This window comes from Podarcis pityusensis (genome assembly GCF_964106645.2).
Source record: "Podarcis pityusensis genome assembly, chromosome: 3".
In the NCBI taxonomy this organism is placed as follows: Eukaryota; Metazoa; Chordata; class Lepidosauria; order Squamata; family Lacertidae; genus Podarcis; species Podarcis pityusensis.
The window spans coordinates 8,475,464-8,499,817 of record NC_138026.1 but is presented as its reverse complement, the minus strand read 5'-3'; the positions used below and the strand labels follow the sequence as shown (position 1 = coordinate 8,499,817).

The 24,354-nt window shown below is 44.9% G+C and overlaps 2 protein-coding genes across 4 annotated transcripts in view; one reads left to right on the top strand and one right to left on the bottom strand.

Annotated features, from left to right (window-relative positions):
* The first annotated feature begins 1,502 nt into the window (after positions 1-1,502).
* Positions 1,503-16,376, top strand: PAIP2 (poly(A) binding protein interacting protein 2). 3 transcript variants are annotated; one of them, XM_080999423.1, is made up of 4 exons: positions 1,503-1,526; positions 10,850-11,009; positions 13,012-13,191; positions 16,136-16,376. In XM_080999423.1, the coding sequence occupies exons 2-4, from the start codon at positions 10,872-10,874 to the stop codon at positions 16,190-16,192; spliced, it is 375 nt and encodes a 124-aa protein (XP_080855549.1). In that variant the 5' UTR covers positions 1,503-1,526; positions 10,850-10,871; the 3' UTR covers positions 16,193-16,376. The 3 variants fall into 3 exon arrangements, with proteins under 3 accessions (XP_080855549.1, XP_080855548.1, XP_080855547.1); XM_080999422.1 differs by having other exon boundaries at positions 1,504-1,643; XM_080999421.1 differs by lacking the exon at positions 1,503-1,526 and adding an exon at positions 5,439-5,580.
* A 1,692-nt stretch (positions 16,377-18,068) lies between these two features.
* Positions 18,069-24,354, bottom strand: part of SLC23A1 (solute carrier family 23 member 1) — a 33,696-nt gene continuing 27,410 nt past the window's right edge. The window contains exons 12-14 of the mRNA XM_080999155.1: positions 22,497-22,640; positions 19,779-19,874; positions 18,069-18,701 (exon numbers count right to left, since the gene is read on the bottom strand). Of these exons, the coding sequence (XP_080855281.1) occupies positions 18,454-18,701; positions 19,779-19,874; positions 22,497-22,640 (488 nt within the window). The 3' untranslated portion in view covers positions 18,069-18,453. The remainder of the gene's footprint in view (positions 18,702-19,778; positions 19,875-22,496; positions 22,641-24,354) is intronic.

Here is a 24,354-nt window from a genome sequence, read left to right as displayed (position 1 = left end):
AAGCCCCACAATGGGCAAAATATTCCTACATTTCAGGGGGTTGGACTAGATGATCCTCTGGGTCCCTTCAAACTCTACAATTCTATGACGATGAATTTTTTCTACAGTGCATGCCAACTGAAATTTCAACACGCATCTGATGAATCAGGGTTTTAGTTCATGAGAGCTTACGCCACAAAACTTTTGCTAGTCTTTAAGCGGCAGCAAGGCAGTTTTTTGCTGTAGCAAAACCAACACGACTTCTCACCCGCCTGGGAAAATGATAGAGAAGGCAGTGTAACTTTCTTTTTGGATGTGGGGGAGGGGTGTGTTGGTAAACGGGGGTGTAAAAACTGATGACGTGTCTTGACATTTCTACACAAAGCTCAGATGCATGCAGTGGTGCTACTGCTGAGAATGAGCATTGCTGATGGCAACAACCCAGCCACCTGCACTGTGCTAAATTGCACACTTTTATCAGGCACTGGCAGATCCGTTGAATGTCATTTTAAGCAGGATGCCTAAAATTTGTTGTTGTTTAGTCGTGTCCGACTCTTCGTGACCCCATGGACAGAGCACATCAGGCCCTCCTGTCTTCCACTGCCTCCCGCAGTTTGGTCAAACTCATGCTGGTAGCTTTGAGAACACTGTCCCACCATCTCATCCTCTGTCGTCCCCTTCTCCTTGTGCTCTCCAGCTTTCCCAACATCAGAGTCTTTTCCAGAGAGTCTTCTCTTCTCACGAGGTGGCCAAAGTATTGGAGCCTCAGCTTCACAATCTGTCCTTCCAGTGAGCACTCAGGGCTGATTTCCTTCAGAATGGAAGGTTTGATCTTCTTGCAGTCCATGGGACTCTCCAGAGTCTCCTCCAGCACCATAATTCAAAAGCGTCAATTCTTCAGTAATCAGCCTTCTTGATGGTCCAGCTTTCACTTCCATACATCACTACTGGGAAAACCATAGCTTTAACTATAGGGACCTTTGTTGGCCTAAAATTATCAGTATCTTAAAAGCTGCGCAGAAGTTGCCTTTTTCTGGTGGGAGAGAGATCCCTAGTCCCAATTAATTTGGCATGTGTAAAATCAAACCATAGAATTGTCCAGTTGGAAATGACTCACGATCATCAACCAGCAGTGCATGATCTCATCTAGATCATGACGGGTGGCCATCCAACCTCTGCTGAAAAACCTCCACGGAAGGAGATTCCACAACCTTCCGAGAGGGTCCACTTCACTGTCGGAACAATTCCCGATTTATTTTTCAGCAGCTGCACACCTTCCTATATTTCCCTTATATTCACAGCGTCTTTCTTCCTCCCTCTTGGAAAAATGGCGACCATAGAGGTAGGAAAAGTAAAAAGAGAGTCCCGCTTCGGCACGACTTCCGGCACACCCCAGAGAGTCTTCCCCTGTTTCGTAGCTCTGTGGTGACTGCGGCCTGCGTATATTTTCAGAGCGGAAGCCAGGCTCGGTCGGTCGCCGAGCGCAGACCATAGAGACGGCCGCAAGACGGCGGAAGTGACCTCACATCCGGCCTGCGGAGAGATAGGTTGGCGAGGGAAGGGGGGGGCGGTTGTTGTGTTTCCAAAGGGAAGGGGGCGGCGAAGGAGAAGCGAGGCAGCCGAGTAGAGAGCGGCGAGGAGCGGCTGACCCACTTCTTCGAAAGGTGCGGCTGCAGCGGAAGTGGGGCCAGGGCCTAGCGCCCTGAGGCGGCGCCGTGGACGTCGGTCTCCCTTTGCCGCCCACACCCCGCGTGAGGGAAACCTTTGCGGGGGGGGCAGGACGACGACGAATCCCTCTGAGGCGATAGAAGGAGAAGCGAGGGGGGTTGGTCGGAGAGCGGCCTAATGGCGCCCGTTGGGGGGTTGGAGGGTGTGTGTTTCCCCCCCCCCTTTCATCCGGGTACCCGGGGCAGCGTACCTGTCTGTTAGGGGCGTGGTGCATGATGGGATACGTGCCACGGCTTTCCGCGTCTGGTGTACTTCGAATGCTTCCCCCCCCCCAGCTCTCGGGGGGCGGGGCCTGCGCGAACAAAGAGGGTAGGGGCGGGGCCTAAGCGATGAGGGGCGGGGCTTAGCAAAGGCCTAGTTAGAGACCTGCTCCTCCAGCCTGCTGTTCCTTGTGGGTCGGGGCTGCTCTTTGCTTTGGCCAAGCATCTTGGCCAAGGCAAGGGAGGACTGAAGTGGGGGGGGGGGTTGGGGGGGGGGGCTTTTCGTTCATATAGGGACCCTAGGGGTCATCTAGTCCAACCCTCTGCAATGCAACGTTTTGCCCAACGTTGGGCTTGAACCAACAACCCTGAGATTAAGAGTGTCATGCTCTGTCTTGTTGTTTTCCTACGCAGAAAGGAAAGCAGCAGTGGTGGTGGTCGGGAACACAATATAGAGGGCTGTTGTATATATTTGTTTGTTTACCATGTTTTAAGGGACACGGTTGGCGCTGTGGGTTAAACCACAGAGCCTAGGGCTTACGATCAGAAGGTCGGCGGTTCGAATCCCCACGACGGGGTGAGTTCCCGTTGCTCGGTCCCTGCTCCTGCCAACCTAGCAGTTCGAAAGCACGTCAAAGTGCAAGTAGATAAATAGGTACCGCTCCGGCGGCAAGGTAAACGGCATTTCCGTGCGCTGCTCTGGTTCGCCAGAAGCGGCTTAGTCATGCTGGCCACATGACCCGGAAGCTGTACGCCGGCTCCCTCGGCCAATAAAGTGAGATGTGTGCCACAATCCCAGAGTTGGCCACGACTGGACTTAATGGTCAGGGATCCCTTTACCTTTACCATGTTTACATCCCTCCTTTCCATCCAAGGATCTCAGGTTCTCACCATCCCCACTTTTATCAACAAGCCTGTGAGGTAGCTCTGGCATTCACAGGGATTTTGACCTCCTGGGCCCTAGCCCAGCGTTTCTCAAACATCTTGGGTCCCCAGATGTTGTTGGATGACAACTCCCATTGTCCCCTAGCTAGCAGGGAGTTGTCGTCCAACAACAATTGAGAACCCTGGTTTGAGAAACACTGCATTGGCTCTATCAAAGTGTCTGTATTATTTGAATAGATGTATTGACACAAATAGGGATACAGGTGGTGCTGTGGGTTAAACCACAGAGCCTAGGGCTTGCCGATCAGAAGGTCGGTGGTTTGAATCCCTGCGACAGGGTGAGCTCCCGTTGCTCGGTCCCAGCTCCTACCAACCTAGCAGTTCAAAAGCACAAAGTACAAGTAGATAAATAGGTACCGCTCCGGCGGAGAAGTAAACGGTGTTTCCGCGCGCTGCTCTGGTTTGCCAGAAGCGGCTTAGTCATGCTGGCCACATTATCTGGAAAATGTACGCTGGCTCCCTCGGCCAATAAAGCGAGATGAGCTCCGCAACCCCAGAGTCGTCCCGACTGGACCTAATGGTCAGGGGTCCCTTTACCTTTACCTATTGAAACAAATGGGGCTCACATAAGTGAAGCTGATAATTAGATTCACGAGTGGTGGAAGGCAGCACTGCTGTCACACAGCACACACATTTAACTTTTCATATGCAGGTTATATTGTGGGCATATGCAGCTGCCACCGTGTTGAAGGTGAGCAGGCCAGGGTCTAGTTAGTGCATTTATACCCCTTGGGTTCCATACTGGAAGAAAGATGGGATATACATCTGCTAAGCAAATAAAAATGACATTTGATGCAGCAAGTTATGGTGATGAGCACAGGGTTCGGGGGATGTGTATTTAGTAAACTTACATCCTGTCTTTCCTCTAAAGGCCCCAGGATGGTGTACATGGCTTTCCTATTCATTTTCCTCCTCTCAACAACACTGAGGGTAGGAGAGGTTGTGATTGACCAAATGCCACCCAGTGGGTTTCATGGCCAAGTGGAGATATGAACCTGCATCTTCCCACTCCTAGTCAGATACTTTAAACACCTATTCTCCTCCATGAATTTGTCTGCCTGCAGATTTTTGCCATGATAACTAAAAGGAGCCTCAACCTGCATACTGCATGCATCTGCATCCTGGTTGCATGGTGACAAACAGTAGAGGAGGGCTGCTGTTTTGATGCCTTTCTTGCTGGGATTCCTAGAAATATACTGCTGGCCACTGTTCCTCTGCCTCATTTTCTCTCTGAATTCTCTTAATCAGATACTGAAGTAAGATGGTATGGGATGACATAGTGTGCTTTGGTTTTTCTGCTAGGCACCATCTCTAAAGTCTTCGTGTTTGAAGCAAAATTAGTAAATCAGATGAGTTTCGCTCAGTAACATTTATTCTTTGTTAACTAAGAGAAAAACAAGAATCCAGAAAGGTACAGTTAAGCAGGCAGGTATAGGCATCATATTTCTTACCTACATATTACCTTTAGAGAGGACAGTGGGAGGAAAGACAGGTCACAACAATCCTTTAATTAGTTTTTCTGATGTTGCAGACTGTCACTGTTCCTAATGCCCTTTTAAACATACTGCTATATCCTGGCTTTTTCAGAAATGGGGGGGGGGTTTGGTGTGTGTGGGGTTTTTGGGGGGGTTTTTTTGGTAGAAATAGTTTGTGTACCATTCAGGCTTGCAAAACAGTACATTGATACTTGGGCTGAAGATTCAAAATTCAGTGGCCATTTATTTTCCCCTCATTCTGTACAGAATATTTCACTGTTTGAAGAGGCAAATTAGTTTATATATATATATAAAAAATCTTACTCTAATTTGCATTTTTATCTAGAGCCATATTTCCAAACTATTTGCTTCCAAGAAACACTTTTTCCACATTGCCTCATCAGATGAGGAACTCCCACAAAACTGCCATGGAACCCCAAAGCATTGTGGAGGATTGTTGGTATGAACTTCGAAACTTAATGTACACAGGGACAGCCTCCTGCCCTATGTTAAATCAGGATGCTGTTCTATAATACATCCCATATTCCTCTGCATTGTGCTTTGTAGAAGATTCGGAAATGGTAGACAAGCTTGCTTTTCAGTGAAGCTTGTTGACAATTACTGATCAGAAACCTCTGGTAAGTTTCTGAGGAGCCTCAAGATTCCTCTAAGCACAGTTTGGAAGCCAGTGATCTAGAATTTCCATATACGATGAAGACACTCTCCAGTATGGGGAAGAGAGAGGTTGGGCAGGTGTGAGAAAAGCTATACCTACTAAAAGTTGTGTCTTCTGCACATTTAAATAAGGCATTTGATGCAGTTTCTCTACTTAAGTCAACCATACCTGGCCATCAGCAGTGCCTGAGAGCCACATGGAAGCTGATCTGAACTCTTCTGCAGAAGACATGGATAAAATTATAATAAACATTAAAGATACACTGACCTTGCCTACCCTTGCAGCTATCTTATCCATGAATCAAATTATATATCATTGGTTTCAATACATAATATCACAGGGTAGATGGAGAACCGGTTCTTTTAGAGCTAAGTTATATAACTGTTTGGTATTTGCCCACATACATCATCTCTCTCAGGTGAGGTTTGTGACGTCACAATCTCATTTGACATCAGGATCCTATGAATTGCAGGATTTAGTAGGAAGAGACATAGAGCTGCCAGAGGGAAGTCTGTACTTAAACACAGCTCCCCTTGATTGTTGCAAATGGAGAGAGGAACATGATGACATTTCTAAGGTGACTTGCAGTCTAGTTTCCCAAGCTAAATAATAGAAATGGTGTACATTTTGAAATCAAAAGTGGACGCAGAACAATAATTATTTTTTGTTTGAATGTAATAATCAGAGATGTTTTAAGCAGAGCCTGGAATATCTTGCAAGATACATTTTAAAAATTAACCTTTTAAGTGTTCTGGCCCTATCTTCGAATCTGTAGCAGTAGCAGAAGGTTGCATCAATATAACGTGTTCTTGTTTACATAGTCAGCAGATATGGTACTTATAGTAAAGAAGACTTTTAAATTGCAAGTGACAATAATTAAATCAGCTTTGCTATTAATAAGTAGTCTCTGAAATGTTTGGTCAGCTGTGAAATAAACCCTCCAAATACCATGGGGCTTTATTATGATGTATAGTCCGACAATAAATGCTTAACTAAGTATTGCAGAGCTAACCTTGAAACCTGACCATGCTTCTCAAAAGAGAAAGAAAAATAACTGGTATTTCTCGCAGTGTTGGTACTTAAGTAACTTTGACTCCATGCCCATCCTCTAGCATGAGCATCCCTTGTACAGAGTTCTGCTCAGAAGATGAGCCTGCTGGTGGGAGATGAGTGGGGGGAGCACTCCGCCAGCTCTCCCTTTAATATGTAGCCCCTTGTAGTCTCTAAAAATCTGCTCTGGATGGTTGGGACTCTGGAAGTTAGGATTGTCAGACGGGAAGTCAGCATCAAAAAGCCTTCAGTGTACAGAAAGAGCTGTTCCGTTATCAGGTGGCTAAACCTCTGTTAAATCAGGGATGGAGAACTTGTACCTGTCAGAGATTGTTAGATTCCCTATATTAAATAGTGGTTTATTTTTAAATGCAGAATTCATCGCTTCAACAAGTGGACTTTCCTTACTAGATTGGCAGAACAATATACAATGGGTGTTTCCAATAAGAACTTAGTCCTCCCTGTGTTCTGAGTGGTGGTTGAAAAACATTTCCGTCGCTTTCAGTGTGTTAAGGCTGGAAATAATACAAAAGAGGGATAGACAGAGAAAAAATATATATAAGAATCAAAACTTTCCCAGGCCTGCTTACCAGCGTTCTAGACTCCCATTGTTCTAGGTGCGTTTTGCGACAGGGAATTTCATAAGTGCAAGCAGTTTCTGAGCCCTGGGCACAGTACCCACCTAAGACAGGGGCTGGCAACCTAAGGCCCATAGGCCACAAGCCGCCAATGGGGGTCGTTTAACTGGCCCATGGACCCCTCCCCCCCCACTCAGTCTGCTCCCGTGCGCCACACTAAACCGGCGCGGAGCAGAGCAGGGACCGACTTCCGTGATGCTGGCCGGTTTCCCATTGGCTACAGGAAGCTCCTGCAGCCAATGGGGAGCCGCGCACGCCTGTTCCGCGCCGGAAGGAGCGCCGGAAATAGCGCTTGTGCTTGAACACACACACACACACACACACACACACACACACACACACTGGCCCACCGCGGCATCTGCGGGACCGTGAAACAGCCCAAGCCACAAAAATTTTGCCGACCCCTGGCCTACGATTTCAGATTAAAATTGCCACTGTTACTCGGAAGTAAATGTCAACCGGTCTTGAAAGACCTACACTGGCTCCCAGTACGTTTCCGAGCACAATTCAAAGAGTTGGTGCTGACCTTTAAAGCCCTAAACGGCCTCGGTCCTGTATACCTGAAGGAGCGTCTCCACCTCCATCGTTCTGCCCGGACACTGAGATCCAGCGCCGAGGGCCTTCTGGCAGTTCCCTCCCTGCGAGAAGCCAAGTTACAGGGAACCAGGCAGAGGGCCTTCTCGGTAGTGGCGCCCGCCCTGTGGAACGCCCTCCCACCAGAAGTCAAAGAGAAAAATAACTACCAAACTTTTAGAAGAGATCTGAAGGCAGCGCTGTTCAGGGAAGCTTTTAATGTTTAATAGGTTATTGTAGTTTAGTGTTTTGTTGGAAGCCACCCAGAATGGCTGGGGAAACCCAGCCAGATGGGTGGGGTATAAATAATAAATAATTATCATTATCATTATTATCAACCAAGTTAAATGGGGCTTCCTCCCAAGTAGAATGTGCATGGATAGGGGACCTGAAAACTTTATTTTTTCTTTTTAAACCCAACATGTTTTGCTTAGGCTTTAGTTGCCTTGTTTAATGTACTTTTAATGTACGATGTGCTTTACATTTGTAATATACTAACCAGTTAGTTACGGTGGTTTAAGTGGTGTAGGTTAAAGTGTTATCTACCTCGGACTCTCACAGTGATGCTTAAAACCAAAACAAATTTTGGAGTGGGATCATTGAAGGACTGGACGCTCAAGGTGGGTGTCTCTGCCATCAGTTGTATAGGCCTTTAATATGTGTTAACTGTGGTGCCAAAAATATATATTTATGTGAAGGAAAGTGGGTGTAGGGTTTTTCTGCAGAGTGGAAGGAAAGGAGGACCTTTTTCTGCCTCCCCACTTCCAGCCACTCTGAAGACTGTAGAAGGGACCCTCTTAAGAATATTAGGGTGGCGGGCAGGGGAAGCACGGCTTTGTTTTTTGCAGTCTTCAAATGAGGACTAGACCATGTGAAAAATTATCACAAGGTTTTAGCTGCAGTTCATTCATTTTCAGCTTCAGCTTCTTGTTATAAAAAGTGTGCCTGGACATTCCATTGTTGCACACATAACCTAGGTTTAAGGTGCCATTTAGCTCCTAGCTTTCATATCTCTGTTTCTAATACTGCTGCTTACTAGCCGTTGAAGCCACCCCAAACAGGAAAGCCTTGCAATGCTTTTAGAAGGTGTTCAGAGTCAGAATTTGATAGACTGCTAGGGTGAAGGACATTCAGCAACTATGATAACCACACTGAATATCCCTCTTGCCTGCCTCTTATTGATCAATCTAGTTACATGATGGTCCAGCCAAGAAGGCACACTTTGGTGTTAAAGAAGGAGTAAAGGAATGAAGATACTTCTGAGATTTGTTAGGTCCACACGGTTGAGGGCTTTTGTGGTTCAAAGCCCAGGCATCTTGCTTTGGGTGCAGAAAGTGACATTCCAGGGCACACATTAGTGGACTATTGGTGTGTGGTCGACTTATGTTTAACTATGTTAAAAAATATTAAAATATATTTTATATCTTAACTTGGTAACATAACAAGAAACAGTACCCCCCTCCCAAACTGAACAGCTTTCAAAGTTGCATCGGTCGTAGTGAGAAGGACAAAGGGCAATTAGGTTGCCTGCCAAGTTTTTGCAGGTAGAACCATTCTTTAGCAAAAGAGAATGGTGCTCCTACCAGTACTAGATAAGATTTATCTCCATCTCAACTGGAACTAATACATAGTGAAAGTGGTTTTACAATGGTACCTCGGGTTACATCTGCTTCAGGTTACATCCGCTTCAGGTTACACACTCCGCTAACCCAGAAATAGTGCTTCATGTTAAGAACTTTGCTTCAGGATGAGAACAGAAATCGTGCTCCTGCAGCGCAGCAGCAGCAGGAGGCCCCATTAGCCAAAGTGGTGCTTCAGGTTAAGAACAGTTTCAGGTTAAGAACAGACCTCCGGAACGAATTAAGTACTTAACCCGAGGTACCACTGTACAGACTTTAGCCAGGTTTGTATGGCATGCTGCGTCAAACCATGACTTCTCACAAGTGCGTCGTCTCTAGGAGAAGAGACTGCAGTAGCTTTGCGGTTTCCTGTTCATGAGATCATGGTTTAGCACTCTTGGACAAACTGCAGCTCATCAACCATATGACAAACCTTGGTTAGAGCTCACGGTTAGTCAGGAAGGAGCTAAAGCATTAGCCTCGGTTTGGACGACATGCTAAGCCAAAGCATGACTTAGTGCAACAGCAGAAAGACTGGGGAGGAGCAAGCGGACAAGAGTGGCATACCATACACACAGTGCTTTAGGCATACTAAAATTAGTGTTCTAAAAATACCCAGTGCCTTAACTTTTCCCTACAAATTTAAATGGCGGAAGGGGACGTGTGCTACTGATTTTTTTACACATATTAACGTATTTGTACTATTTTATTCCCCCCCACCCCCCGGTAATGCTTTGCATTTGAGGCAATGTAACATTTAAAGCCACTTTTAAGTACACTTAAGTGAATCTTTTTGCCAGTCATATATTCAGGGTTTTTTTCTGGCTGTTGGTTTGAGTGTTGTGCAGCGTGTGAAAACTTAACATGGCACAGCTGTTTAGTTTTGCTTAGTAAATAAAGGCAAAGCATTCAACTCGGAACATCAGAAAATCTCAGGTTCAAACATTTCCAGCACCCCACAGCCATGAATGTAACACTGTTGAGAGATCAAGTTCTACCATGTTTTGCACCAAATTAAATTTCTGAATATACCATAATTCTCAAGGGAAACCCCATAAAGAGCTGTTTCACCTCAGGGTTCCAACATGTGAATGAAGACAGCAAGGTACTCATTAGATGGAAAGGATTTGAGACGTCTTTCAATATGGGAGCTGATGAAAGATACATTAGCTTAACATTGTAATCTGCATCTACTACAAAGCAGAGACTGGCAAGGCTAAACACCACCAATTAAAGTTGTCTGCATCTTCTCTCCCCTCTCCCAGTCAGAAAATATGCCAGATATTGTTGCCTTGCTCCCATTTTTCAATTACCAGTCAGCTTCCTTGCATCCAAAGGGTTCTTAGATAGCATCTTGTTCAAACCTGATTGAATATTGCCTATTGGGGACACACACACACACACAGAGAGAGAGAGAGAGGAGTGTGTAGAGATGATGAAGAGAGAGAGAGGGGGGGGGAGTGTGTAGAGATGACAAAATACAACCTTGCCAGACTCTGCAGGGAAGGCTTTGAGGAAGATGAAGGACCCTTTGCTATCTGTTAATCTTCCTGCCAGAAGTGATCAGAACTGCTCTCCACTATTTCTCAGTCAGATTTTCAGGGTCAAACAAGTCAGTGCTGCCTTGCATATTGTCTAACTTGGGCCATAATTGCATTATTTTTCACAGTCCGTGTAAAATACAGGTTTTAATCTTTGTGTTTGTTTCCACCCTAAAATGGCCAATAGGAAAATTTTGATACATGCATAGTCACATCTAGTGTTAGAAACTTGTCCATAGATATTCCATCTCCACTGCTTGAGGAGGAAAATGCAGGAACAAGTCTTCCCAAACTATGTGTCTCTTCCAGCATTGCAGACACTGGATCATGTTTCACTGAAATCAACAAGGGACTTTCAAGTAAGTGCAGTTATGGATTTGACTGAACATCTTTAAGACCGTGGTGTGTTTTTTCCCCCCTTTCAGGCTTAAGCTCAAAGGCACAACCATGAAAGACCCAAGTCGCAGGAGTACTAGTCCAAGCATTATCAATGAAGATGTGATCATGAATGGTCACTCTCATGAAGATGATAATCCATTTGCTGAGTACATGTGGATGGAAAACGAAGAGGAGTTCAACAGGCAGGTGGGTTAGCAGATAATGTGACCCCTTCCATATCTGTAAAGAAGTAGTGTTTTTTTGTTTTGTTTTGTTTGTTTTTTGGTATCATATTTTATTAGAAATTCCAGAAGGACTCTTGCCTCTTTTCTGCAGATAAAGCCTTTGCAAAGAATTGTTGTTCTCTCAACATGTATCTCATTTGCCTATATTTTCCTCCAGTTCTTTCCTTGATAGTCTTGTCTCTCATTCTGAAACACAGCTTGGTACTCCGGTTGCTTAATCTCTGCTCTCTGCTTAAATTAGATACTTAAATAGAGAGGAATGCTCAGTGCTGTAGCTATTGGGGGAGGGGGGCTAGCCAGGTTTTTTGCACCGGGTGAATTTTCCAGAGAAGTGCCATTGAGGCTCCCAGCGTGTGTGTGTGTGTGTGTGTACATGTACACAAGTGCACATGGCGGGGGCAAATGGAGTCTTTGACCCAGATGAAATAAAGCCTTGTTTTGCCCCTGGTTGCTAAATAAATACACAAGTTAGCAAGGCCTTCTGAGATTGAAGAATTCCTTGCCATGTGTAATTTTTAACTTACTAGCCATTTCTAACCCTCTTATTCCACTGTCAAATAGTATCAGTGATTATCTATGTGGGGTTACCTTTGAAGGTGACCCGGAAACTACAACTAATCCAGAATGCGGCAGCTAGACTGATGACTGGGAGCGGCCGCCGAGACCATATTACAGTGGTACCTCGCAAGACGAATGCCTCGGAAGACGAAAAACTCGCAAGACGAAAGAGTTTTTCGTTTTTTGAGTTGCTTCGCAAGACGAATTTCCCTATGGGCTTGCTTCGGAAGACGAAAAAAACGAAAACGTCTTGCAAGTTTGTTTCCTTTTTCTTAAAACTGTTAATACCCAGGGTGACTTCGAGGAGCAACTCATAGCACGCAGTGTGGTAGCCTTTTTTGAGGTTTTTGAAGACTTTGGTGATTTTGAAGACTTTGGGAAACCGTGCTTCGCAAGACGAAAAAAATCGCAAGACGAAAAAACTCGCAGAACGAATTAATTTCGTCTTGCGAGGCACCACTGTACACCGGTCTTGAAAGACCTACACTGTCTCCCAGTACGTTTCCGAGCACAATTCAAAGTGTTGGTGCTGACCTTTAAAGCCCTAAACGGCCTCAAAGGCCCAGTATACCTGAAGGAGCGTCTCCACCTCCATTGTTCCGCCCGGACACTGAGGTCCAGCTCCGAGGGCCTTCTGGCGGTTCCCTCGCTACGAGAAGCCAAGTTACAGGGAACCAGGCAGAGGGCCTTCTCGGTAGTGGCGCCCGCCCTGTGGAACGCCCTCCCACCAGATGTCAAAGAGAAAAATAACTACCAAACTTTTAGAAGACATCTGAAGGCAGCGCTGTTTAGGGAAGCTTTTAATGTTTAATAGGTTATTGTATTTTAGTGTTCTGTTGGAAGCCGCCCAGAGTGGCTGGGGAAACCCAGCCAGATGGGCGGGGTATAAATAATAAATTATTATTATTATTATTATTATTATTATTATTAGGTTAAATGCTGTGCGTTTCTATATTACAAGAATAAGAAGTAAAGTGAAAAGGCAATTTCAAACAAACTTATATTAGTGTTAGAAAAGAAGTGAGGTGTGTTCTGATGGCCTCTCAGACTCTTCCTCTCCTTATTTGCCAAGCTCTTAGTAGCTGTCTTTAAAGTTAGCCTGCCTCGTTTTACATAGGATGTCAGCTCATGTGGGATGGGAACTAAGAGAAATAAACTATTGTGCAACTAAATTATTGCACAAACCTGCCACATCAAGGCTACTTACTGGAAAATATGACTCTTGCTAGAACCAGCTGAATTGTAAAACAAAACAAAAAAAAACCCTTTATTTTCCAAGATGAAAATACTGTGAAGTAGTTGGTTGAGCAGTGCTGTAGCATTTTCTATGTGTGATCTCTGTGAAGAAGCCTTAAGATTGGTGGCTGTGGCAATGGTAAAGTTTCTCTCCTATGTCTTAAATACAGATCGAAGAGGAGTTGTGGGAAGAAGAATTTATAGAACGTTGCTTCCAAGAAATGCTGGAAGAGGAGGAAGAACATGAGTGGTTTATTCCAGCCAGAGATCTCCCGCAAACGATGGATCAAATTCAGGACCAGCTCAATGATCTTGTTATCAGTGACAGTTCGTCACTGGAAGATCTGGTGGTAAGTGCCTGGTTTTAAACATTGAGTTTATTTGTACCAAGACTGCCTACAATCCTTGTCAGGTATTTATTTCAAAGAGGAGCTAAAAAAGAAGGAAATCAAGACACTTCATAACAGCACCTCCTCTTCTGTCTTGTTCTCCTTCTCCCCTCTCCCTCCCGCTTAATGTCTTTGCAGTGGAAAGAATGGAGAGAAATAAGGAAAGCATGTGTTAAGAGTCTAGGAAAAATAGTCTGGGGCTAGGTGGTTAAGAGAGGGAATGTGTGCTTGCAAACCTTCGGAGCAGCTCTCATTTGGCTTTTGGATTCTGTGACAATGTGGCTTGCATGTCTGGTGGCTGAAGCTGGAGGTGGCCTCAGTGTCTGTCTAGCACCTGCCATATGATCAAGTCTGTTGGTAGCGTGCAAATTGTAATAACACATATCCCAAATGCTGGGAGGCTCAGTGCAATCTTCTGAATTTAAAAGGGCAATACTTTGGGATCGATGAACGAAGCGTGCCTCCAATTTTAGTAGACTAAAAGCATAGAACTAGCCAATGTAACGTATTTTCCTTTCCTCGCACTTTCCAAGTCTTTTCCAAAAACACCTTGAGCATAGATAATGACTAAAATGAGGGAAATTGGCTGAATATTGGAGTAGATCCAAAGTTAGTTGCATTTTGGCACCATTGATTTCATTGGGACCAAAGTTCAGCTACTTGTGGGCACCTAAACATATCTGCGCAGAAGTCAGTTCCATTGAAGTTTCCTTCCTGAACCACAATGCCTAGACTGAAAAATTGCCTTCCCACAGGGGTAGGTCACCTGCAACATTTGTGTGAATTGCTGCCCTGTATATTTTTTCCCCTGCCTATCAATCTTCTCTGAGAGGCAGGTAATTTTGACAGCCTCACCGGAGTCCTTACTTAATAAAGCACATTTGTGTGAGCTGGCTCACAATTTGGGAGTTTCCTCCCTTAGTACATACTCTGCACTCGAATTCAGCAGAAGTTATCAAAGCAGTTGTTTTTGGACGGATAAACTTGCAGAAACATGTGAATCTTTGCTATTTTTTTCATTGATAGGAACCTCGTGTTAAAAGTGCAGTGACAAAAAAAGTCATAGTGAAGCCTCAGGTACAATAATAAACAAGAATGTAGTATTCAGGAACTCTGGTGTGTTAAGTTAAAACCAGAACTACTTAAAAGTAACCACAAAATAACATCTAAATTGCCACATTAATATTTTTGCTGTTGATGGTTAAGGATTCACTGTTAAGTTTAGAATTGGGAACAGTGGCTAAGACATCCAGGCTGCTCTGTTTTAATCCATTATCTAATTAGGTGAGCCTGTGAGTTAGGCTCTTTGACTTCTTTTGTGACACGGCTGTGGATCCATAGGCATGGTTTTTTGATAGAGGCTAATAGGCTTGTACCAGATGTATTGGAGTATACTCTTAAGAATGGAATTTCCTAAATACTCTTTATATATCATAGTGGAGGCTAAACATCCAAGGATCTGTATTAATTTGGTGGCAATTTGTTCAAAACTGTGGAAGATCAATAAAAATAATTGGTAAACATCCAAGGATCCTTCAAGCCCTACATTCAACATTCAGATAATTGTGTCCTTGAAAAACAGTGGGGTTTCCTCTATGGTTTTTACAACAGTTTCTTAATCTTAAACATTAAAATTTTAATGTTTGTGCCAGGGGCTTTAGCTCAGTAGCATGCTTTGCATGCAAAACATACCACCTCAGTCTTGGTGAGTTTGGGACTTCCTCTGCATGTGAAGACAGGGTCCGGCAGATTGAGCGGATGAGACTAAGAGTGGGTCTAAGAGTGGCGGTTTCTGCACGAGCTGTAGAGGGAAGTGAGGGGCAGATGGAGCTTGACAACCTGGAAAGGTAGCCCATCCAGGAGAAGGAAAACTCGTATGCTCAACCTCCAGCTGCCTTGCAGGATATTTTCGGCAGAAGAAAGGGCTAAGGAGTAAACGAGACCCAAATCCAGAGTGGAGTCCCTAAGACAGTTGGATGGAGCCTTGTAAGCCTCCTTCTTGCAATTCCTGCTGCTAAGCTGCTTTCCTTTGGCCCACATTCGTGAGGCTTGTCATCTGGGCATCCCAGGACCTCCATACACACTGCCCAGGTTTGCACCGCGAAGCGGTCACTTTGGCGCTGCTAACACCCTGGTTTGACTTCAGCCCCGGAGGCACACTCCATTGTCTCTTGAGACACATGGATGCCAACAAGACTCTGTAATCTCCAGCTAAAAGGATTAGTGCATGATGGCAAAGACTCCTGGCGATGCAGGCACATCCAAAGTCCGTTTCGGGGGCCTGATTTAGCCTGCTGTTTGGTTTAATCCAGCCTCTGTGGCAGTTTATTTCCTGGGGTAAAATCTTAAGAAAAACTCAACAACTTTGGTTGCCCCTCATGCATGTTCACTTCCTCAAATATAGCCCTCTTTGAAAAAAGTTTGGACACTACTGCTGGAGACTCACTGGCCGTCAGAGCAGACAGTACAGTGGTACCTCGGGTTAAGTACTTAATTCGTTCCGGAGGTCCGTTCTTAACCTGAAACTGTTCTTAACCTGAATCACCACTTTAGCTAATGGGGCCTCCTGCTGCTGCCACGCCGCCGGAGCACGATTTCTGTTCTCATCCTGAAGCAAAGTTCTTAACCCAAGGTACTATTTCTGAGATAGCGGAGTCTGTAACCTGAAGCATCTGTAACCCGAGGTACCACTGTACTGGGATATATGAGCAACTCGTCTGACCCCCGTATAAGGCAACTTCTTTGTTTCTATGATAAGACTACCTTGTTCTTTAGAACACTTTTCTATGATTGCAGCTTGCTGCTCTTGGCTGTTAAGAACTTTTGTTGAACCGTGTGCAAATGCGTCACAGACACATTTTGCCCTATAAACTCAATCTATAATGTCTCTTTTTCCCCCCTCCAGGTCAAGAGTAATCTGAATCCAAATGCAAAGGAGTTTGTTCCTGGGGTGAAGTACTAAATATATGAGTAGACTGGGCCCTCTTTTGGTGGATGTAGCACAATTTCCACACTGTGAAGCCAGTATTAGAAGATTTAATTGTTAAAACGCTCTCTCTTCTTGTCACTGTGTTACACTTACGCATTGCCAAAGTTTTGTTAGTCTTGCATGCTTAATAAAAGTGCTGAGACTGTTATTAAGTCAACTGCTGTCAGAGGTTAATGGAATGGAGAAAAAAAAAAATGAAATAACACTTACAATTGGACCCAGGCTCTTTTTGTGAATGAGACAGTGAGGTTGGAAGCACCAGTCAAGTTGAGAAATGTACCAAGTTTCTGAGAAACTCTTGGAATTCTACTTTTCAGAAGGATTCGTGACAAAGAGTGGTCTGTTTTAGCTAAAGCAAGAGTTGGTGTCGATATGCACCTGATAATGCCTTAACATGAAAATGAAAGCAAGGTTTATCTGATTATGCAGATTAGCTGGATTATTTCAGAACTGCTACTAACTCTTCCCATGATGAAGCAAAATTTCACATCCTGCTCTTCTTTTTTGAGAAGAGCGTGGATAATGTATTATACACGAACTGCTTTTACAGACCTGTACAAAGTCCTTTATCTTGGCTACCAGATCTGGTGGAGGAGGAACAAAAATGACTGGCAGATGAGATTGTATTACAGCAAGTTATCATGTTGGAATGTTTGTCCCACTAATACATTGATATTTAAAGTGATGCGAGGTTGTGCGTCACAATTTCTTCCAGAAATCCAGAAACACGGCACTGCCTGTATAAAATTTTACAACCTCAAAAGAGTTGGTTTTACCTGTAAAACTTTATAGCATTAGTGATTTGAGTGGTGCTTTTCCCTTGCTTTGTTTAATCATCCACTACACAGTAGTCTGCAGCACAATTTTTTTTTTTTAATACAACTAGAACAGTTTTGGCTTCTTAAACTTCATATTTGGGTAGCTTAAGCTGCCATACGTGTTCAGTGTGAATAGTGTTTAAGTTGAAAATATTGTAAAAAAATTATATTTTTTCAAAAATATTTAAAAAAATAAATAATAGTAGAAACGACTTCTTGTTTTTTTTTATTTCCTGAGTGTTCGTGTGCAGGCCTTGATGGAGAGAGAGGGTAACAGACTTGACATAAGGAAAAGATGTAAAGGCTGTGTGCTGTTATTTGTAAAGTGAAGCAAATTAGGGGAGACATGGGTCTGAGTTAATGTTGCCCTTTTTTAAGATTACTCCTTGGCATGTAATTTCACTAAATGCTGTCAACTTTAAGCCTGTTGCTGTGGAATTAGCTTTCTTTACTTCCTAGGTACTGACAGTAACTGTAGTCTTGCACCTGGTTACATGCAAATCAAAGCTATCTTAAGTCTTTGGCACGTACATTACCAGATGCAGGATAACAGTGATTTTTAACTGTCAGAGATAAATTGTAGAGAGTGCTACTTACGCCCTGTATTTCATTGTACACAGGTTGTACATTGACAATAAAGGTGGTATTATTATTATTATTATTATTATTATTATTATATTACAGTTTCAGAGCAATCATAACCTGAACTGGGAAACAGTGAGGAGGTTTCAGTGGAGGGGATTTCAGAAAAATGCTTAATAATGACTTAATACCTTTCATAGTAATGTGGTTCTCGGTTTGGTGTTATTAGCTAGCTTTTTTTTTTTTTACAGCAAGGTCATTATAATTATTTACTTTTAAGTGTCCACAACACTTTACTTAGAATTGTACTGGAAACAGAACTGGTTCCTTGAGGAATCCAAGCAGTCCTCATGTTTGTGTATGTAAACAATACCTTCCACCTGTTGCATCATTTCTTGCAAAAAAAAAAAGTCCCAAATTCCTTCATTTGAATCATAACAGTAGGCCAGTTGTAAAAATCAAAGTAAGTTTAATACTTGACTGAATCATTTTGACTGTGGAATTTACTTATTTCGACAGGAGGATACACACAATTCTGCTAATGGCCTCCCAAAAACATAACATAGCACCAATACATCTTTTTCTTCCAAGCACATACCGGATAAACAGAACTGAAAGGGGGTGGCAGAATTCTGCCCATGAACAAAGGTGTCTTTCCGATTTACAGATTGCTAAACCGTTCGCCAGGCTGAATGTTAACTGCTTTCTCTTTAACTCAACATGTTGGCAGAGGAAAATCTCCTCTGCTGGTGTGATTTGCTTGAGGCATGGGGTATGATTTAAATACCCTAGTATCTGAGATTGTCCAAACTTCCATACCTTATGGGAGTCTCTTCAAACTTTTGTACATATGACTGTAATCTCTGCCGTGTTTGCTGTCTGTTCTGGTGTGCTGGAATCCCTCTTTGTTCCGCAGTGAAAACCCATGAAGACTGGACAAATTGGCACATATTTTAACCACTGGATCCTTCTAACCACACCCATTCCAAATGGAAAATCGTAACTCTTCAGTTTTGCAGACGTGCCGCTGTTTGCATGTGCCCCAGCCTTCCACTGTACTAGACCACGTTCCTCTAGAGTCCCTGGGAAGGAGTATAGATTGGGGGGGGGGTGTTCAAAACAAAGAGGAGAACCATATAATCTCTTAACAAAATAAAGCAAGTTTACAACCACAGATTAAACTGAGATTTCTCAACTTAAAAACTATTTTTCCTCAATGGTAGCTGCAGCAGTCTTGGCCAAACAGCGACAGTAGTTAAAAGAAACTGCAGCCTCTGACCAGTCCCTTAAAATGGTTCAATTGTTAGACGCTCCATTTTGCAAATGGTTAATTCAAACTTGGTAGAAAGCACACAATTCTTACCATCTGCAATATGGATCGTTCATACAAACAACCCTCCAGCAAATGCGTAACACTCCAAATTCAGAAAATGGTCAGTGTGTGATCAGGATTCTACTAAAGAAATTCTTGCTGCGTTTAAGTGTAGACACATATGTGCATGTGTGCCCGAGCCCTCCACAATCACCGCATATGCAAGTGCGCTCTCTCAAGCCCACAGCAGTCGATGAAGAGTCAATGTCAACGTTTCCACACTCCACCACTGTTAGTGAGGTAAAGGGTAAAGGGACCCCTGACCATTAGGTCCAGTCATGGCCGACTCTGGGGTTGCGGTGCTCATTTCGCTTTATTGGCCTAGGGAGCCGGCGTACAGCTTCCGGGTCATGTGGCCAGCATGACAAAGCCGCTTCTGGCGAACCAGAGCAGCGCACGGAAACGCCGTTTACCTTCCTGCCGGAGCGATACCTATTTATCTACTTGCACTTTTGACGGGCTTTCAAACTGCTAGGTTGGCAGGAGCAGGGACCGAGCAACGGGAGCTCACCCCGTCTCAGGGATTTGAACTGCCGACCTTCTGATTGGCAAGTCCTAGGCTCTGTGGTTTAACCCATAGCGCCACCCGCGTCCCGTTAGTGGGGTAGGAGAGCTAAAAAAATTGTCACCTCTGACAAGCAATGCTTGCCTTGGGTTTCGGAGTTTCGATTTGATATCCTGCTTTATCACTACCCAAAGGAGTCTCAAAGCGGCTAACGTTCTCCTTTCCCTTCCTCCCCCACAACAAACACTCTGAAAATACTGCAGGGAAATGAAACTCTTGTACCTGGGATGGTATTGTCCAGTATGAATGCGATGCCACCTCCAACAAACATTTCTGTGGTTAAGAGCACTGTTAATATTTGGTCCACTTCAGCAATACCTAGAAGTAAGATTGACAACATGCCTATCGTATCACAAATTCAAAACTGCTTTTGGAGCTTGAACTGAAAACTGCAGATGGATTGAGCATGAAAATGTTAAATTTAGTAAATTAAAAACAATCCGTTTACAGTTGAAACGGTGGTATATATGCTTTTGTATGTCATTTTCTCCTTCCCCAACTCAGACTTTCCATGGAGTTCAGAACCCTATTTTCTTATACTAACTCATTTTTCTACAAAGGAAGGTGGCACATCAATCAAACCAGTTGAAGGAAGAGGTCTTTTTATCATCCTTTGCCCTCACCATCAACACATACCCAGACCCCAAGTTCTTGCCCCCATTAGCCAAAGATAAAGGTCCCAGAAAGCACGTTTTTTGATTTGGTAGATTTAGACAATCTAAAGAAGTGGAGTCTTTCTGCCTCTCTTTCCCACCCAATCCACCCATCGCTCCATTCACACATGCAGTGTACTGCATAGCTATCTCGTTACTCGGTTTCCTTTCCTTTCTCTCTGACCTGCCCTTTGCCCCCAAACATCCTTGGTGACTGAGAAATCATGGCCTGGTGACTAGCTTTTGACACCTCATTCCTTTCTTTTTTAGCCATCAGGCTAGACAGAAAAAGCAAAGCTGGTTCCATCAGTACATAATACGTCGCCACTCCATTCTTCTTGGTCCGGCTTCCTCAACCTCGGCCCTCCAGAGGTTTTTGGCCTACAACTCCCATGATCCCTAGCTAGCAGGACCAGCGGCCACGGATGATAGGAACTCTAGTCTCGAAACATCTGGAGGGCCGAGGTTGAGGAAGCCTGTTCTAGGTCATCAGCGCAGAATTCAGTTTCAAAAGCCATTCCTATTTCAAAAAAATCATGCCCATCGAATTAAGAACATGTGTCAGAAGCTGCCTGATGTGGAGCCAGACCACTGGTGTATCAAGCTCAGCATTGTCCACCCTGATTAGCAGCTGCTCTCCAAGGTTTTGGAAAGAAGCATTTCCCAGCCTACTTAGGGATGCTGAGAATTGAAGCTGGGACCTCCTGAGCTTAAGGGAACTGTGGTCCTTTCCCCTGGCTAGCAGACACTGGGTGTTTGTGGCTGTCATCGGGACAAAGGCTGAACGACCTGGGTCAGAACAATATGGGATTGGGGGGGCAATCCCATCTCTTGCGGGGGTGCAATTAGTGCCAGCACCGTCCGTTACGAGTTTGGGTGTAATCTTCGACACCTCCCTTTCCATGGAGGTGCAGATTGCAGCTATAACAAAGGCGGCATTTTTTCATCTCCGCCAAGCTAAGCAGTTGGCTCCTTACCTCTCTCGCCCTGACCAAGCCACTGTGATCCACGCGACGGTCACCTCCTGACTGGATTATTGTAACTCGCTCTACGTGGGGCTGCCCTTGAGACTGACCCAGAAACTCCAGTGGGTGCAGAATGCCGCGGCGAGACTCCTTACGGGGTCCTCGCTGCGTGACCACATTCACCCAGTGCTATACCAGCTGCATTGGCTCCCGGTGGAGTACAGGATCAGGTTTAAGGTGCTGGTTTTAACTTTTGAAGCCCTATACGGCCTAGGACCCTCATACCTACAGGACCACCTCTCCTGGCATGTCCCACAGAGGACCTTACGGTCTTCAAACAAAAACATCTTGGAGGTCCCGGGCCACAGGGAGGTTAGGCTGGCCTCAACCAGAGCCAGGGCTTTTTCGGCTGTGGCTCCGATCTGGTGGAACGCTCCGTCACAAGAGACTAGGGCCCTGCAGGACTTGACAACTTTCCGGAGGGCCTGCAAGACAGAGCTGTTCCACCAGGTCTTTGGCCAGGGCACAGTCTGACCCCCTCCTTTGGTAATCCTCACAGAACTCTAGCCCAATGGTTGCCATTAATTTGATTTGAACTGATTTTATAATGAATTGATTTTAGACTGCTGTATTACTTTACTGTTGTTAGCCGCTCTGAGCCCGGCTTCGGCTGGGGAGGGTGGGATATAAATAAAATATGATGATGGTGATGATGTACCATGCACATCATAGAATCCTAAAACTGCCACAGACAATTGTAATCACAATGCGGAGCCACAAGATGCCTGAAAGATCTATGTGTGTCTTTAGTTAGAAGCCAGGCTGACCCATACAGAAGCTGACCAGACTGGCAGGAGACACTTAGACTGATAACCAAGCTTCGCTGCTGTTCCTGCTCCAGCTCAGGAGGAGGGAACAAAGGGGTGGGAACAGAGGAAGGGCGTCTTCTCTCTCTCTCCCTCTCCCTCTCCCTCTCCCTCTCTCTCTCTCTCTGTCTCTCTCTCTCTCTATTGTAGGACCAGCCCAGTCCTGAGGTTCTGTATGCCTTTGATTAGGCAAAGACTTTCCAGAGACTCTTCAATACAGTGGTACCTCTGGATGCGAATGGGATCCGTTCCGGAGCCCTGTTCACATCCTGAAGCAAACACAACCCGCGTCTGCACGTGTGGCGATTCGCCGCTTCGGCGCATGCACGTGACATTATTTTGAGCGTCTGCGCATGCGCGAGCAGCGAAACCCGGAAGTAACACGCTCCATTACTTCCAGGTCACAACCCGAAAATGCTTAACCTGAAGTTACTTCAATCCGAGGTATGACTGTACCTGTGTTGATAGCATTTGGGCGCGAATCTAAGTAGTTTGGGACGGTGAGCCCAAAAAACATTGCGAAGCCCAGGACGAAAAGGTTGCGGGAGGAGTTCATGTCGACAAACTGCAGGTTGGAGAGACCCACGGCTGTGATCATGCCTGCAAATGGGGAAGAGGAAAAACTCGGCTTTATAATACATGCGCGGTAGACTTCTTAAGGATGACGTTGCAGAAAAGGCCAATGCAAGGGACCGACTTCCCCAGTCAGTGCTGCTTCAGAACAATCCTTGTCTGTAAACTGTTTTTCTGGGATCACACACATTGCAGCAGCCCCAAGTGACTCTAAAGGGTAAGGTAAAGGTAAAGGGACCCCTGACCATTAGGTCCAGTCGCGGATGACTCTGGGGTTGTGGCGCTCATCTCGCCGGCGTACAGCTTCCGGGTCATGTGGCCAGCATGACTAAGCTGCTTTCTGGCGAACCAGAGCAGCGCACGGAAACGCCGTTTACCTTCCCACTGGAGTGGTACCTATTTATCTACTTGCACTTTGACATGCTTTCAAACTACTAGGTTGGCAGGAGCAGGGACCGAGCAATGGGAGCTCACCCCGTCACGGGGATTTAAACCGCTGACCTTCTGATCGGCAAGCCCTAAGCTCTGTGGTTTAACCCACAGTGCCACCCGTGTCCCATGGGGTGCCTATCCAGACCTATAACTTCCACTACCTGCTCTCACTCACTAAACCACCTCTCAGATATTTACTTGTCTTCCTAGCCCCTAACTATTCCTGACTCAGCTTCCGGGTCATGTGGCCAGAATGACTAAGCCGCTTCTGGCGAACCAGAGCAGCGCACGGAAACGCCGTTTACCTTCCCACTGGAGCGGTACCTATTTATCTACTTGCACTTTGACATGCTTTCAAACTACTAAGTTGGCAGGAGCAGGGACCGAGCAATGGGAGCTCACCCCATGACCGGGATTCGAACCACCAACCTTCTGATCGGCAAGTGCTAGGCTCTGTGGTTTAACCCACAGCTCCACCCGCGTCCCACTCTAAGGGTAGAGAAACTGTATTTTGACAGGCGGTGGGTGCCATCTATAGTGTCTGGTATGGGTGCAGTCAGGGGAGTAAATTAATCAATCAATCCTTAACTAAAAGTAGAAATTGTAGAAAGTTTTTGACAGATTTTTATGAGCACTTTGGGTCAAAAGAAAGTAATTTAAAGCAACTGTTGCTGAGACATTTCAAAATTGTTGAGCTTTTTCTTACAAAAACGCCACAAACCCCTGCAAAAATCTGGACGTATGGCAGTCCTAATAGCAGGTGGGTGTCCAGTCCCCAAAAACCAAAATCTTGGCTCTGCCCATGGTATCTAGTGTTTTGGATCCCTACTGAAAACAAATACCCCTGTAGCCCCAAACACAACGTCACTAGTTCGGGATTGGGGGGGGGGGGGCGCAGACCATGATATGTGAATGAAATGAAATTTAATTTTAATTTTAATTTTAAAATGAATTTTAATTTTAATTTAATGAAATGAAATAAATGAAATTTCAATCATTACAAGAGTCTTTATATTTTCAGTGCTAAAGGGAGTCTTTAGTGCCCTTCCCCCTGGCTAAATTACACAAACTAAGGCTGAATACACACTATACCAGAGGTTAGCAAACTTTTTCAGCAGGGGGCCAGTCCACTGTCCCTCAGACCTTGTGGGGGACCGGACTATAATTTTTTTTTGGGGGGGTGAACAAATTCCTATGCCCCCCAAATAACCCAGAGATGCATTTTAAATAAAAGGATGCATTCTACTCATGTAAAAGCATGCCAGTTCCCAGACCATCCACGGGCCAGATTGAGAAGGTGATTGGGTCG